The sequence below is a fragment of the Monodon monoceros genome, unplaced genomic scaffold (genome assembly GCF_005190385.1).
Source record: "Monodon monoceros isolate NGI ecotype Baffin Bay Population unplaced genomic scaffold, NGI_Narwhal_1 Super_Scaffold_5, whole genome shotgun sequence".
Classification (NCBI taxonomy): domain Eukaryota; kingdom Metazoa; phylum Chordata; class Mammalia; order Artiodactyla; family Monodontidae; genus Monodon; species Monodon monoceros.
The window spans coordinates 77,861,239-77,878,360 of record NW_021703782.1 but is presented as its reverse complement, the minus strand read 5'-3'; the positions used below and the strand labels follow the sequence as shown (position 1 = coordinate 77,878,360).

Here is a 17,122-nt window from a genome sequence, read left to right as displayed (position 1 = left end):
TCCGTCTGAGAAAATTTTTCTATCTTCCATAAAGTTGCATGATATATCCAATTTTTTAAAGGAAAAAAAAAGGAGACATATGAGCAAGAAATAGCTGGAAAATACTGGAATAAAATAATAACCAAGAAATCTTCCAACAGCATATGCAGAACATAAATACCCTTTCTCATTTAGGCTGAGGTGGTTTCTGAAAGGATATGCTATTAAAATGTTTAATCATACCCAGCCACATATTAAGCCATTAATTAAACATTAACGGTATCATATAGTTTTAGGGTTTTCAGCTTTTATTCTCCCTCCCTGCATTTAACCTGAACGTTAAATCCTATCCATTCTTCAAGACTGAGTTCAAAGAGTTACTTTTCAATTCACTCTTGTACTTTGCCTATCTGTAATAATCTTTTTTAAAAAGTCTATTACATTCATCTGGAAATGATTATGTATGTGCTGGGACATCTCTTGTATTTGTAGAAATGTATTTAACTCTGGTAATAGAGTGGACTTTCCATATTGTCATGCACTTTAAGGTTTCTAAAGGCAGGGACTACATAGCACTTCTTGAAACCCAACACCTTAACGGTATAGTGCCTGTACACTGTAAGCATCCAGTAAGTAACTGTTGGATTGATTTTAAGACTTCAGATTTAGGTTTTAACTAGTAGATCATAAAATGTCACCAAATAAAATAAAATTTATTCAAATAAAGTGCCATACTAGAGACATGTTGTTCAAAAGCAACTTGAGTTCACCAAAAAATCTGAGAACTTCTCATTTAAAAACACCAAGTGGAAGCTATATGCCCATGCTTGCCACAGTGATAGTGAACTTATCCTGCAGTTAGGAGTCTTGTCAAAATATTTTCCTATTACATTAATTTAGTCTATCCACTGTCTCATTTTAGCTTATAACCTTAATGAAATAAAATTTATTATTTTCCCAATAAAAGAATTAAGTTACCCAAAGTCACAGGTAGTCAACTACGGAGCTGTAAAAGACCTAGTAGCCACCACTGAGAACCTATGTCCATTACCTCATTCCAGAAATAAACTTTAAACTAAGATTTGAGGGATGAGTAGGTATCAGCCAGGCAAGGTAGAAACTGATCCAGGCATATATAAAGACCCAAATCAAATAAAATATGAGGTATTTGAAAAACTGAAATTCAAGTAGGTAACCCACTCTACTCAAATTTTAATTAGTTATCAAGTCTTGGTTGAGTGCCTTATAAATACCAGGGATTCAGCAATTGCCTCTAGATGAGTTCTTCAACTTCTGAAAATGTATCCAAAACTTTTATGTGCATATTTTTTAGGGGTGAAAGGGACTTGACACAAAAACAGTTAAAAGACTTACTGCACTAAGTTGTTAAAAGCCATAATTATACTTCAATTTCAATCAATCACTTCATGATTTTACTTTACTAAAGCCATAATTTCACTTCAACCTCATGTAGTACTATGTAAAGAGCACTATTCTATACGAAAAGGTAGAATTTCAATTAAATTCACCCAAGATTTGCTAGGTACCCACTATGTGCCAAATGCTGACAAACTATTATAAAAGAACGATGTACCCAACTGTACATACTGAAGGAGTGCTACATTAATGTAAAGTTCTACACTATAACAGTCACATACACTAGGAACTAATAGGTTTCTTCCACTTTTAAAAATGCTGAACTCTTCATTCTTTAAAAGGTATTTTCCTTTTAAAATCTGAACCTATTTAATTTTTTGCTAAATCTAAATCTTTCAAAATTACTAAATGAGAAAGAAACGGTAAGACCAGGAGTATAAGCATAGGTATAAAGCATGCTTCTGAAAGTGGACTTAGACTATAATACATTTATTTAAAATACATTTTAAAACTGTAACAATTATATTATTCATCAACTATTTAAAATTACTATTCATTCACTTCCAAAAAGTATTTGTTACATGCCTAATGTGTCCAGCTCAGATTAGTGTAGAAGACACAAAAATAGTCTATAGTCGTAGAAATGAGAAATATCTTTAGATACTATTATGGACTGATCTCCAGGATATACTGTTAAGAGAAAAAAAACAAGGTAGAGCAAAGTGTAGATCATATGCTACTGTTTACTTCAAGAAGGGGGAGGGAGGATATGAAGATATATACATATTTGCTTATATATTTTTTAATGTAAGGACAAACTATCAATTTTCTCTTAACAGTTACCCCTAAGAGGAAGGGTGGGAACAGGATGAAGACTGGACAGAAGGTAGACGTCTCTGAATACTTTTTACCTTGTCTTATTGATTTGAATTTGGAACGTTCTAAATATTTTACATAATTATGAAACAAACTGAATTTTTAAAAGGTAATACTAAATATTAACATATGAAAAGCAAAATGAAACAAATGAACCTATCTATGTGTCTAGCTGATAGCACAATCACAGGGAGAGAAACCTGAATTTAATTAAGCTTCTAGATCTAACTACCAATTCATAGGAAATACAGGGGACAGTGGAGTATGTTAAACAATATCACAAAATTCAAACTCAGGGAATTCTAGAGGATCAACAATCCAGTTAGTATAACAATTAAATTATAAAGAAGAAAGAAAACACATAGAAGAAAGATAAAGGAGGAACCTAAGATTAAAGGACATAAGTTACCACCCAACTGCAATAAATAGATCTGATTCAAATAAACTGTAGGAAAAAAAAATTAAGAGCCCATCAGGGAAATCTGAAGGCTGAAATCTGAAGGCTGGTTATTTAATGATAAAAGAATTATTGGTAATTTGTTTAGGTGTGATAATAATATGATTGTTTCTTAAAAAGAAAACTTATCTTTTAGAAATACATATTGAAATGAATGTATATGTATATAAATAAATGAATGAAATGACATGATGACTGTGATCTGCTTCAAAATAATACAGGGACATGGAATTACATATGAGAAAAGATTGGTCATAAGTTGATAATTGTTGAAGCTGGTTTATGGAACAGTGAGACCATTACGACATTCCAGTTCTGTATACTTTAAAATTTCCATATGGGCTTCCCTGATGGCACAGTGGCTGAGAGTCCGCCTGCCAATGCAGGGGACACGGGTTCGTGCCCCGGACCGGGAAGATCCCACATGCCGCGGAGCAGCTGGGCCCGTGAGCCATGGCCGCTGAGCCTGTGCGTCCGGAGCCCGTGCTCCGCAACGGGAGAGGCCACAGTGAGAGGCCCGCGTACCACCAAAAAAAAAAAAAAAATTTCCATAGTTAAAAATTAACAAAGATTTAACAATTACTCCAAGAGCTAATAATATCCCTTCCCTCTGCAGGAAAATAAGTTGGTGATTATTCATGTATAACTCCTATAGCACTTATTCCCATCATTTGGCTGTCATATACAATAATCCTTCCCAAACTAGAGATCACCCTCACAAATTAAAAAACATGTTGATTTCCTTTGGTGCATCTTTTCTTCAACCAAGAAATCTGTCTTTCTAATAAATGAGAATTGCAAGACACTCCTACTGGGGATAATAAACTAAAGAAAGTAAAGGGTAAGAATTTTAAAAGGAAGACAAATGACAGAGCAGGTATCATTTACATAAAGAAGCGTCAGGAAAGAGTAAAGAAAGTGAAGCAAATGAAGTTTGTTTCTAGACTTTAGAAATAAACTCCTACACCCACCAGTAGCAAGGGCTGAGTCATATGCAACAGGTACTGAAGCCCTGTGTTTTGGCATGGATTTATTATAAGCAGAGCCCTCATCATAAAGCTGTATATACTGAGGAAAGCTAGGCTGAGCACACTACCTAAGTGCTATATCACCAAGGCCCCCATGGAACCCAAGGAAGCTAATCGACAGCTTCAGATCATAAAATCAGAAAAGTATTAAACATTTAGAGGAAATAAAAAAGAGGGAAAAAATGTCTCCTGGTTGTATATTATCTGCCTGATCGTGTATTCTAATTGTGTATTAAAGCAAAACAAATATTTACGCATCTCACTGAAACTGAAGTAGCGCGAAAGAACCTCACATTTCCACAGAGCAAGAGTGGTGCTGCACTCATTACTACAAATTTAACAATGGAAAATATGGATGTACTTACATAGTCCTTCAGATCTTCATGTACTACCTCAAATTCACTAATCCTATTTTTTAAAAAGTTTTAAGTTTTCAACCACATCTATTCCCAGGATTTTGAGAGACTTAACTCCAATGGTTAAGAAGAAACTTCCATAAATTACTTAAGCTTCTTATTATATTTTGTCTCTTCAATGAAACACCAAGCCACTTAAGGCTAAAACTATGTCTTTTACCACTTTAAATCCCCTCTATGTATTCTACATAGAGTAGATACTCAAAAAGTATTTGATCACTTAGCAGTTAATGAAAAACAAAGTAATATATATGGCAAAGAATTACTCTAAATAGTATTAAGAAGGCTTCTGAGGAAAAGACCTGTCCTCAAGGAGTTGCTAATCTCTTCTCTTATATTATATTGATATTTCAAATATGCCACAGTTTGAGGGGTTTGCGGAGGAGGGGGAGCAGTACACAAAATCATAATTTTTGCTGTTTAACAGTCATCATCATTTCAGAAGTATGCCAGAATTTCCACAAACTTCCACTGACATGAAAAAATCTTTTCTCTAAAGACTATTATACAAACTGAACCAGATCTACCCCCAGGTCTATTTGTGAATGGGATAATAATGATTAGAAAGTAACAACACACTCAAATAGCCATCAGTACTGAATATATTGCCTATTAACTAGAAAAAAAATAGGATTATGGCATTAGTAGATCAAGGAGCACAGAGTAAGGATAAATTTCAATATGGATAGTAGGAACATACACTGACTGTTTGGAATCAAGAATTACTTAGAATTACTTAGGTCTTAAATAAATATTTTTACCAATATTGCTAAGAAATAACAAAGAGTCTACCACTAAATTGAACAGAAATGTGCAACATGACAAGTAATCATAAAAACCACTGCAGTTAATTGGAACCCTCATACATTACTGATGGGGATGTATAATGGTGCGGCCACTGTGGAAAAGTTTGGCAGTTCCTCAAAAAGTGAAACAGAGAAATGCCAGTAATCTTATTCCTAGTTTATACCCAAAACAAGTATTCAAGTAAATACCTGTACATGAATGTCCAGAGTAGCACTATTCATGACAGCCAAAAGGTAGAAACACAAATGTCCATCAACAGATAAATGGATAAACAAAATGCAGGTATACAATAGAATATTATTCAGCCTTAAAAGAGGAATGAAGTACTGATACATGCTATAATATGCATAAGCCTCCAAAACATTATGCTAAGTGAAAGAAGCTAGACACAAAAGGTCACCTACTGGATGATTCTATTTACACGAAATATCCAGAATAGGTAAATCCATAGACAGAAAGCAGACTTGTGCTTGTCAGAGTCTGGGGCAGGAGGTTATGAGGAGTGACTGTTCAATCGGTGCAGGGTTTCTTTTGGATGTGGTGAAAACATTTTGGCGTTTCCCTTGGATGTGATGAAAATGTTTTGGAACTAGATATAGGTAATTGTTCTACAACATTGTGAATGTATTAAATGCCTCCAAATTGAACCTTTAAAATGGTTAATTTTGTGTTAATTTCACCTCAATAAAAAATAAACAAATAATCCCCCCAAAACACAGTTCAAGAACAGCCATGCTTCTTATTGTCTATAACATAAAATACTAAAATTGTTTTCCAGAGATTTCTCTATATACCTGATTACCAACTTTTTCTTCATTCCTAAAAGCCATACCTAAGTCCATCATTCTCTTTCCTCTAGAATCCTCATCTCCATATGGCTCAGCTACCCTTAACCCCGTCCTCACCACCCCTCATCAATCCCTTTCATTTTGCCCTGAGAAACCCTACTTACATTATGAGCCACCATCCAGTTAACCTGCTCCTCTTTCTGTGGAAAGATAAGCTTTCTTTTCAATTTATCAAGCTTTTCAGTATGTGTATGTGAAATAACAATAAGATACCCAAATGGAAATATGTGGCACGGTGGACATAGAGAACTTGAATTCAAGAAAAGTCGCTGATCATCATGAACACATTAGTATTTGATGAAACTAGGTGTCATGTTACGGGAAGGCAATTTAGAGAAGGAATAGGCTAAATGATCGTTTTGACATTCTGTAATGTTTTGCCTAACCCTGGATCTTTTGGTTTCTGTCACCCTGCCCCAGGTATTACTGGAAAAAGTTATGAAATCCTTCAGAGTGAGTTCATTACAAGTTCACATTGTTTCAATTTTGATTGAATACTACTTTTAAGCAGGCTTTTATTCTCTTATTGTTGATTTGTTAGCACAATGATTTCCAACCTATGAGCTTCAGACTCCTGGGAGCTGGAGAATCAGTTATCACAATGGGTAGCCAGAGGCATGCTTTATATAAGGCCATATATGCTACAGACAGGCCTTATACAATATTTTTCAAATGTGTAGACAATGTTGTGGTTAATAAAATACAAAGTCATGTATGAGTGTACTGAATAGCTTTTTGCTAATATGCATTTTCTCAATTAACAAATACTAAAAATATAACTATAGTTATGTGGGGCGGGGGGTCCACAAATTTTTTTGAAGTTAAAGAAGTTGTCATCTTCAACATATTGGGATCCACTGCCTAACAGTATTCCCCATAGCACCTAAACATCTTTCCCACACTCTAAACCTCTAAGTATCCCCTGTCCAATTCCAGACCCACTTCCACTTTCATTTTCCCAAGAAAATCAAACACATCCTCATATATTCCCTCATCTACCTCAATCCATCTGAATTTATTCTTTATCCTCCACCTCTATAAATATTTGGTAATTTAGCAATTAAATGTCTCTTCCCTTTTAAGACTAATTCAGACAATATACCTGAGCCCATCTCTTATTTGCCTCCCTTACCCCAATCCACCAAACAGGTTTAATCTCTCCTTCAAGAGATTTTCCCCTTCCACCTAAAAACATTATCAACTCTCTCTTATTCTGACAAAACTTTACTTGATTCTGCTCTATGTTCTAGCTACTATCCTATTTCTTTTCTTCCTTTTGGTGTCAAATTCTCAGAGCTGGCCTACTACAGCCTGAGCCAGACACCTGTTTTGTAAATAAGATTCTGTTGAAATAGCTATCTCATTTTTTCAGATATCATGGCTGCTTTCCTACAAGGGCAAAGTTAAGTAGTTAGGCGATCCTATGGCTTGGAAACCTAAAATATTTCCTACCTGGCTCTTTAAAAAGTTTGTCAATCTCTGGGGCCCCAAAGCATGATCTATATTCAATATCAGCATTTTCTTTTGAGGACAAGTGGGTGCCATTAAAGGTTTTGGATCAGCAGTAAAGTACTGAGTAAAGGGCATTTCAAGACTACCAATTTAACAACAGCATACAGGGAAGATATAAAAGATCATTTAGGAAAATATTGCAAGAGACTACACATTAAGCATAAAGGGAGAAAAATAAAAGGGACTTTTTAAAAGGATAAGCATCAATACTAGATGACTACATGTGACAGAGACAAAACTAACACCAAAATTTCAATTCTTGATTATGTGGCTCTCAAGAATTTGCATTCTCTCCTACAGTCTACTGTAGACTTACAGCTTCTTCATAGTTTCCTACATTACTGATTATGGAGTTACTAAAAATCTTAATACTAATGCCATATCTTCTGTATACCAGGCATTCCCCATGCTTGCTATATGGCTACCTCCTGGGTAAGCAAATCACTTAGGAAGAGGTAGAACCAACAGAGTTGGCCAAATAAGAGCATAGGGCCAATGTCAGAGTTGGATGGAGTACTCACCTGTGGTACCAAGCAGAGAGAGAGGGGAACTAAGATTTCAGGTCCAGAACTGGCTCTAGCCAAACAGGAAGAAGCAGTTATGAATTTGCTTATAGCAGAAGCAGAGTGTCTTTGATATCCTGACATACATTTCTGATGTTCAGACAGACCACCATTAAAGTGGCCATTGGTAAAAGAGTCTCATGAAAAACAAGCCAAAAAACAAGACCAAAAGGTGAGGAATTAAATGGAGCAGACCCTAATGGTCTTTTGTTTAGGAAAAGCAGTCTTCCTTATTAAAGATGATACTACTTTTCATAATGGCCAATATGATACTAACCTTCATTAAGAGAATTTTCACACCCCACAAGATTGAGAAGGATATCGTCATCTTTATCATCAACTTCACATCCCAGCAGCATCCAGCTTTCCACATTATCGCTTTCTGAAATGGTGCTCTCTTCCTCTTCACTTGAACTGACCTCTATAATCATGACCTCTTGGATTGTACCTGATCTCTCTCCAGGTTTAGTCTTCTCAATATCCCTCTTGCATTTCTTATCTGCCAACTCATTAGAATGAAGAAAAGCAGGAGGACCTTGGGTCTTTTCTTCTGCATGGACTCTAAAATTCTTTCTTTTACATTTATAAATACTATCTTCATCAGACAGTGTGATGACCTCTGACCCATCTGATAGCTGGATGACCTCACTATCTGAAAGGATAATTAAGTTCTTCTGATTTGGTTTACTATTGAATGATTCAGAATTCCCAGAGTTCTTCTCTTCATGTTCTTCCTCTTTGATGACATTATCAAGATCTTGGGCATAATGAACTTGGCTGTAGAGCTGAAATTCCACCTCACTATCAACACTCAGTTCACTAGATGACTCTTCACGATAAAGGTCATCTTCATATGCTTCTATGGTCTCATAACCACCAAACATCATGCAAAGTCAGTAACCTTGATGCTGTAAAACAGAAAGTCATAGAAAGAATATATTTTAACAGCTCAGATCATGCCTGTTTAGTGCATAATGATATCACCTCTTAGAGCTAACTTCTGTGAAGGCCATCATTTTTCTCAATGACATACTAAAATACCTTTTTCTCTTAGAGTAGTACCATTTTTCAAGATTTTCTAAATTGTTATGACACACTCTAATAATGCCCAGCCCCTCCCAAATGAAAATTACTGCCAACAAACTGAGTTACAGTTATTAATGGAAATGTTATATTTCACAAGTATGTTAGAAAGGAAAAACAGGTTGAGATCCACTGTTTCAGACACCAATCACTTTTTCTCCACAATGTTAAAAATCACAAAAATATTTTAGGTCATTCTCACTACTATTCCATCCATTCTTCATCTTTTCCCTGGCTCTGGTTCTGTATCTCATCTTTTCTGGTATACATTCTCACACAGGAATATTACTTCAATTATGACTAAAATCCACAAAAGGACATAATTATCATATTTACTGTTTTGGTGTATATTTGTCTTCTCAATTAAAAAATTAATCTCCAGGCCTTCTGATCTTTGACCAAAAGAATAGATAAAAATAGCTGATAAACTTAGTTTATTTCTGTACCTATAAAGATATGTATGAAATACAAACTAACTGAAGACCTAAAATAGAGGTAAAACTCAGCTTTAGGAGCACTTTACTCCTACTGTGAGCACAGTAAATCCTGCTCATCCTTCAACTCTGTTTAAATATCACTTCCTCAGGGAAGCTTTCCTTGACCCACCAAACTGTCGACCCTTTATAGGTTTCCATAGCACTTTACATTTCAAGACATTCACATTTCTAATTACTAGTGCAATGTAAATTTCCCACAAGCACAAATCACATACCCCAGGGTGGCAGGAACTATATGCACTTTGTTAAACAATGGATCCCCAAAACCAAGCAGAGTAACTAGCATTTAGTAAGACCTCTATAAAGGTCTGCTGAACTAACAAATGAATAAATAAATGAATAATATCATCAGGTATTTGTTCTAAAGCCCTAATAAATCTAATTATGTGTCTAAAATATGAAAATTATGATGAGATGAATTTTGTAGCTGTCTCCAACTATTTCAAAGATTCTCATATCATCAACCAAAAATCTACACAGATGTTTCAATTAGGTACTAATGGAACACTGATCAAAATGAGAGTGCTGGAAAAAAACTCATTTTTGTTTAAAAAAAAAATCAGGCACAGTATAGAGAACAATTAAAAATGACAATTTATTCTTTCTACTCTACTTTTAGCTATACAGATACAATTTAGAAAGACTAGTTGTTTTCTTAGTTTATCAATTCTCTGCCCAAAATGTCAGGGTACTTTTGGTGATACAACCTGCTGACTCCAAAAATCAAATGAACAAGAGCCAAAAATGTACTACACTCATGCTGGAGTTTCTTGTTTTACAGAAATAAAGAAACCAACTTTTGTTGTACACCTTAAACTTACACAATGTTATATGTCAATTATATCTCAATAAAGCTGGGGGGAAAAAGATGATTAAAAGTTCTGAGTTAACAATACTGTATATATGAAATCTGCTAAGAGAGTAAATCTTAAATGTTCTAACCACACACAAAAAAGGTTAAGATGTGAGGTGATGGATGTGTTAACTAACCTTAATGTGGTAATCATTTCACAATATATACATATATCAAATCATCATGTTGTACACCTTAAACAATGTTATTTGTCAATTATATCTCAATAAAGCTGGGGGGGGAGACCCAACTTTTAATGCCTTTTTTTCCTTCTAAAAGGTACAATATACCTGTTCCCTTTTTGCACTGTCCTTCAGGTTGCTATGCTGTTGTCATACAAGTTGAATGTGGCTGTCTGAAAAGTAATGCTCATAGCATTTATCAGTTTATATTGAAATGTTAGCTTCAGAGGAATACAAATAAAAGATGAATCCTTTCCTTTTTATTTAATAGGTAAATTAATTCTAAAAGAAGTCAAAGGAATTATGCTTCCTTCAAAATCCTCACTGGATCCATCTTGAGGATCCAGTGTGGACTTAAGATAAAACATAATTCCGGTGCAGCACAGAAAAAATTAAAGAGCTACATTACAGAGTTACAAATTTGTACTACTCTTGGAGCCATCCCAAAGGAAAGGGATTAAGAAAAGAGCCATAGGCACACCTGTGAATGTATGCCAAAAATAAACTACAGAAATAAAATAAAAACAGACTTCCTTGGGTCTAAGGGTTTATCTCTTCCCCTGAAATGTAGAAAAATGAATTTAACAATTTAGCCCCTATGGCCTTTAAGAGGATTTTGTCCCTTCTGTACTGAAAATTGTGCTCAGCATAACCGGCTCTTCTATTTATGTAGCTTATGTATGCCAGAGTTACGGTCTGCCTGAGGCTGTTTTGGTTTATGTTACTACTTTAATTACATTCAAACGCATTTAGTTAACTTTTTAAATTCATACTCCAAGGATGAATATGAAAAAAATATATATGTATATAACTGTCTTGATTCAGAAGGACTTCTCAGCTTTTTGATCATTGTACACAATTCTCAAGCATACTTAATTAGATAAAATAAAGTCTCTATGAGAGTCACAAAATTTTAAATCTGGAAGAGACCTTTCAGATTATCTCATCAACCTCCTCAATTTACATATAAGGAAACTGAGGTCCAAAGAGATAAGGAGGCCTATCCAAAGTTATTTAGCTGGTTAAGAACACAGATAAAACTAATTCACATTTCCCTGATTAAAAAAATAACAATCATCATTTCGAAAAAAGATTAAAAAAAAAAAAACCTTCCTTCAAAGCTAAATTTGCAGTGGCTCTAACACCTAAATTTACCTAACAAATATCCATTTTATTTCCGTGGAGTTTAAAAACTATAAAAGAGGCATTTTAATTGGAAAGAAAAGCATACATTTGAATTTGTCAGTTTACCATCCAAGAGCTTCCCAAGTTGGTACACAAAGGCTATAGCAATGCCATGACCAAAAAAGATGGCTCTTATATAAGAACTTAAAGTATCAGTTTGGGAATAAAACTTCTCTGAAGAATTTAAATGGCTTAACAAATATAAAACAGCTATAGAGAATAACTGCAAAGGCTCTCGCTGTTCAAAAGTGAGAGCAGAATTCATTCACTGATTTTTTTTAAACTAGACAACTTAAGGCTTATTTAAGCTTTCAGATTTTATTATACAATCTTTAAAGACAACATTTCTGCTCCAACAGTCTACCAACTGGTCATTTCAGTCCTTGTGCTCTTATTTCTCTTCAAAGAACTTTGAAGCCTAGATATTTCTTTTTGATGAGATAGTTATCCATCTCAAGGAAATTTAAATCAAATTCACAGCTTGATATCAAGCCTAGTTTTCTTTAGAACGTGATTAACAGTTTAATTTCCAATTAAAATTTCTGACTTAGTGAGCCATCCTGATAGTGACAGATTTGAAACACTACTGACTCTAGTGTTAAAATTTCTGCCCACTCTTCGAATGGGGCTTTCAATTTGAAGTAAATCAAACTGGGACAGAGAATTCAAATGTGGGAAACAATGGTCACAAAAAAATTCAGACAGAATACAAGATGCTGGTGGGAGAAAATAATGCTAAATTTATTCAGACAAGTCCAGCTGTTCCTGACATAAAGTCTTTATAGAGTAACTAATCCTATCTCAAAACACTTCCTTCACCTTTCCCTCAGCGCTTTTTCCTGTTATTACACAGTATCTTATCCTTGAAGCTACTGTACAATCCTCACTTCCACTTCTTCCTCAGTTTATTCCCCACCCTCAGACTCTCTTGAAAACAGCAATAGTGAATTATCCCCAAAGCACAATACCGTCTGAAATATACACACAGCCGAAAAATTCAAAACACAACAGAGTTTTGGAAGGGACCTGAAAGTCATTAAATTAAGCACTCATTTTATACACTGAGAAATGGGCTCTGAGAAGCTTACTTATTCATTGCGCATAAAAGATCTCCTAATTCAACCCCGTGATCTGAAATCAAGGTAAATACAGCCTGAAGAGAAGATTTCTGGAGTCACCAGCGCGAGTTGGTGGTGGAGCCCCAGCTAGAACGCAGGCCTGCTGACTCTCCACTCAGCCAGTTTTCCCACTACATCTGCAACTCTTAAAGTTGAAGTTAACTGCCGGCTACGATGTGAAGGATAAAGGGAATCAGCGAACACAGTCCAAGTCTCCTTGTTTTACGTGGGGAAAGGGGCCCATCTCCCGAAATTTTTCTGTCCCCACAGCTGCAGCTGCTGCTTCTGACTGCTGACGCTGGATTTGGCCCAGGACTGTTCGGTCCTCAAAGGCCGAGCCCTCTTCGCGTTTAAATGACTGACCGGCTTTCCTAAAAGACAGGGGAACCTCGGGGGTGGGGGGTGGAGGTAAAATAGGCAGAAACGCCACTCCTCACCGAGGCCATGGGCGCCCAGCCATTTTTGAACCACGGCCTCAGGCCTTGGAGGGGCAGGGAGAAGCCCAGCCGGTCCGCGGAGTCCCGTGGAAAAGAGCTCGACTGAGAGGCCACGAGCCGAGCCCCGCCACGAGTAAGGGACACAGGGGAGACGCGGAGGCCGGCGAGGGGACACGCGCTAGCTCCACAGCCCAGCGGGCGAGGCGGAGGGCGGGCAGGGGTCCCCCGGCCGCAGTCGGCTCGGGGTCCGTCACACACATACTCACTGCCGCGGCTGCGACCAGGAAGCACCAACCAGGAACCAAAACGCGTAGAGGGACGGGGAGGGGCGAGGACAAATGAGGTAAGAAAACCGCGTCCGCGCGAACCCGGGAGAAGGGAAGGCACTTCCGGGGAAAACACAGCTCCCGGGAGTCGTCTTCCGTACCGCCCACCCACCAGGCCTTCTGTACGCATGCGTAACAACTATTAACCCTTTCCTTCCCCCTTGATGTGCCTGTCTTGCTCTGGTCCTTCCCCCCAACGGCTTCTTTCACAGATATTTAAGCTGCATCTGTGACAGGGGACACCATGTTTGAATGACTTGCACAGAAGATATGCTACTTACCGAGCAAAACCGGGGAGAGTTAGCGCCTTTCTGTGCTGCCGAGAAAAACTACATCTACCATGATGCTCCGGGGCAAGGTTTAGCCCGCGCTCCGCCTCCTTTCCCCCTGACCTCGGAGGACATCCTGCATGTGCCACGTGGCGCGGGAGCGGAGCCGAGACCCAGCAAGGGGACGAGGACCGGTGCGGCAGACGGCTTGGCTGGTGGACTCGGGGAATCCCAGCGAGGGAGAAGCCTCTTTGAGAGCGCCTGGTTTAGCTCCTTCTCTCGAGCTAGGTGACCTTAGGCAGGTCCTTCCCACCTCTAAGTTGAAGGTAAACTTAGTTTACACTGGGGCGCTTCCGGCTCCTTTTTTCCCCTAGAATACAAGACAACAGATTTAACTCTTTGTGAACCTTGAAGAGCTGAACTCTTGCGAAAGATTGAAGTCAATACTGGTCCTTTGGAAGCCTCCGGAGGCTACAGATCGTGTTGGGAGCCCCTGGCTTCGGTTCCTCGTCTCACACCTTATTTTAACAGTAATACTAAACCCAACTGTACATCTTTATCAATTCGTCGGCCCTTGGCAACAGTCTTGAAAGATGTTTGACATTGATTATTTTTGCCAACATTTATCGAACATGTGTTTAAGAGCCAGGCAGTGCTAGCAATTGCGAATGTAGTGGTAAATGTTTTAAAGTCTCTGGTCTCATAGAGCTAGAGTCTACCTGAGAAAGCAGAATACAGATAGTTTGCTTATATCTAAGAGTTTGACCGGAAAAATAATTAGAAATTTTAGTTAGCATTATGGTAAGTGCTAGGAAGGAGGACAAGATACAATGAAAAGGTAAAATTGGAGGACCCGTTTGCAGAGGAGGAAACAGGCTAAGAAATGGGCCACAGAAATTACTAGATTGTTTATTAGGTAATGTGTATTGTGTAGAACAAATGTTATCTTAAAAATAATAATATACTGAACATTTATCAAGTGCTAGGCTTACTCCTATAAATTTACTATGTATAAACTTTAAAATTTTAACAACCCTTTGAGGTTGAGAGTTTTTAAAAAAGGAAATAGATTCAGAGGTTAAGTAACTTGCCCAAGGCCACAAGGCCAGGAAATGCTCCCAATTACTATGCCCAGTGCTCTCACTGATACTCCTGCATTCAACAAAGATTTGCTATGTTCCCATGCTCAAAATGCTTAGGCACCCCCAACAGGTTATGTCATAAAACCTAGAATTCTTTGGATATCGTAAAGAACACTTCATGAGCTGACATCTGCCTACCTCTTTACCACCATGCTGAATACTGGGCCGTTGCCAGAACACACTATGCTCTATCACATCTGTGCCTTTACAGAGAGCATTCCTACTGCCTGTAAAGTCCTCCCTGTCATTCACCCTACTCTGCTCAAGACTGAGTCTTCAGGGAAATTTTCCAACTTAACCAGACAGAACAGGCATTCCTTCCCTGGGTTCTACTACACTTTGGACAAACCTCCATCAAGACAGTTATATTGTCTTAAAATTGTCTCCTAACTGGATTGTGGGCTCCCAGAAGGGTGAAGCTTTGACATTTTATCTTTGTATCTTCGCCAGCTAATATAGTGCTTGACAGACAGCAAGCACTCAGTAATGGTGTTAAAGGAATGAAGGACCTCTAACTACCTGAGGTTCTAGGAAACCAAGAACCAGATATGGATCCACCAGCTATCAGTTCAGTGGGAAACATGTCATGACTCCAAATAACTGGAATGCAGTGTAGTGTTCCATGATACTAACATGGTGTAAAGAGCTGCAGGGACCCCAAGGATACAGAGATTTCTGACCAAGAAGAGTAGTGTATATATACACGCACCCTGCCTTTACATGATAAGTTCTCATTTAGACGGCTTTTAGAAATCACGAGATTCAGTCTCCTATTGTGATGGGGAAACTGAAGTTTTGCCAAGAGTCACGTGGCAGAGGCAGAACTGTGTGTGTAATCCAGGTCTCTGAGTCTCTCCCCAAACCACCTCACGCTGTCTCTGCCCCACACCTCTTGAGATCACAAATGGTAGCATGCACAAATATCCTGGAGCCTCTCTTAGAATGTCCTAAGGAGTCCATTTATTTGAGAGAGGAAGCACCTGCTTTTGCCAGGGCAGTGGCAGTACTACATCAACAGTGAGCAGCTGAACTAGGGTGAGGGGCCAGGAGAAAGCAGAAACCTGCTGCAGAGGGCAGGCCAGGTGGGGGATATAGTGTAGCAGGATCTGGGCAAGTGACTTACCCTTACCCTTCCGTTGCAGAGGGAGGAGCTACCTCCTTTATTTTATTCTGGTTTAGTGGTACCTAGAACCTCTGAAAAACTAATCATTTTGACCTTTTATCAGTTGCCTTTCCATTACTATCTATTCACTGGCAGCCTACTATGTAATAACCCCTTGTGAGCCACTTCAGGTATATTGTCTGCCAGATATATTGTAAGGAAGTGTTAGCCCATTTCACTAGTGTGGAAATTGTGACTTGGTGAGGTCATGTGACTTCCTCTAAATGACAGAGCTGGTATTCAAACTCAAGTCTTGTCTGAATCCAAAACCTATGCTCTTTTCTATGCCCAAACTGCCTTTCAAAACTAAACTCCTCGAGGGTGGAGACTATGATGTCCTGCTTCTGTCTCTCCAGTACTTAACCCAAGGCAGGGTATGTTTCAGGCTCCCAGAGGTCACTGGTGGAATGAGTGGATTCAGCATGGAATGTTTGCCAAATGAAAGCCTGGGTGCTGTATGAACAGTGTTGTGGAACAGCAAAGGAGGGAGCTGCTGGCTGCTTAGGAGCAGTGGAGAAGCCTGCAGAGGAGGAGGCCAAGTAAGTGGTTAGTAAAACAACAACAGCAGTCCAGCATTCTAATCGTAAAGAGCACAAACAGGCAATTCACAGAAGAAATCCGAAAGGCCACGAACTATGATAAGAAGTGTTCAGCATCACTAATAATCAGAAAAATACGAATGACCTCATACACTGTGGATGGAAATACAAATTGGAAAAGCCTTTTAGGGGAGTTAGTTGACCGTATCCATCAAAATTGTAAGTGAGCTATGTTTTTAAATGTATGTAGAAAGATTGTGATAGAAAAAAAAAGGAAACAACAAATATTCATCAATAGGGAATGAAATAAACAAGGATACAGCTGTACTATTTTTTTAAGTATGCTGCTTTTAAAAGAATGAGATAAATCTGTATGTACTGACATAGATCTCCAAGACATACAGTTAAGTGAAAACAACAGGCAAATTGCAGAGCAATAGGTGTATTATGTACTCATTTTTGTTAT

The 17,122-nt window shown here is 37.9% G+C and overlaps 1 protein-coding gene across 3 annotated transcripts in view; it reads right to left on the bottom strand.

Moving 5' to 3' along the window:
* ZCCHC7 (zinc finger CCHC-type containing 7) overlaps positions 1-13,623 on the bottom strand; it is a 233,908-nt gene extending 220,285 nt beyond the window's left edge. The window contains exons 1-2 of one of the 3 annotated variants that reach the window (XM_029201323.1): positions 13,485-13,623; positions 8,141-8,771 (exon numbers count right to left, since the gene is read on the bottom strand). In XM_029201323.1, coding sequence (XP_029057156.1) covers positions 8,141-8,750 — 610 coding nt within the window. In that variant the 5' untranslated portion in view covers positions 8,751-8,771; positions 13,485-13,623. Of the gene's footprint in view, positions 1-8,140; positions 8,772-13,218 lie in introns of all 3 variants that reach the window. The other 2 variants (XM_029201325.1, XM_029201324.1) reach the window with 2 other exon arrangements.
* Between the last annotated feature and the right edge of the window lie 3,499 nt (positions 13,624-17,122).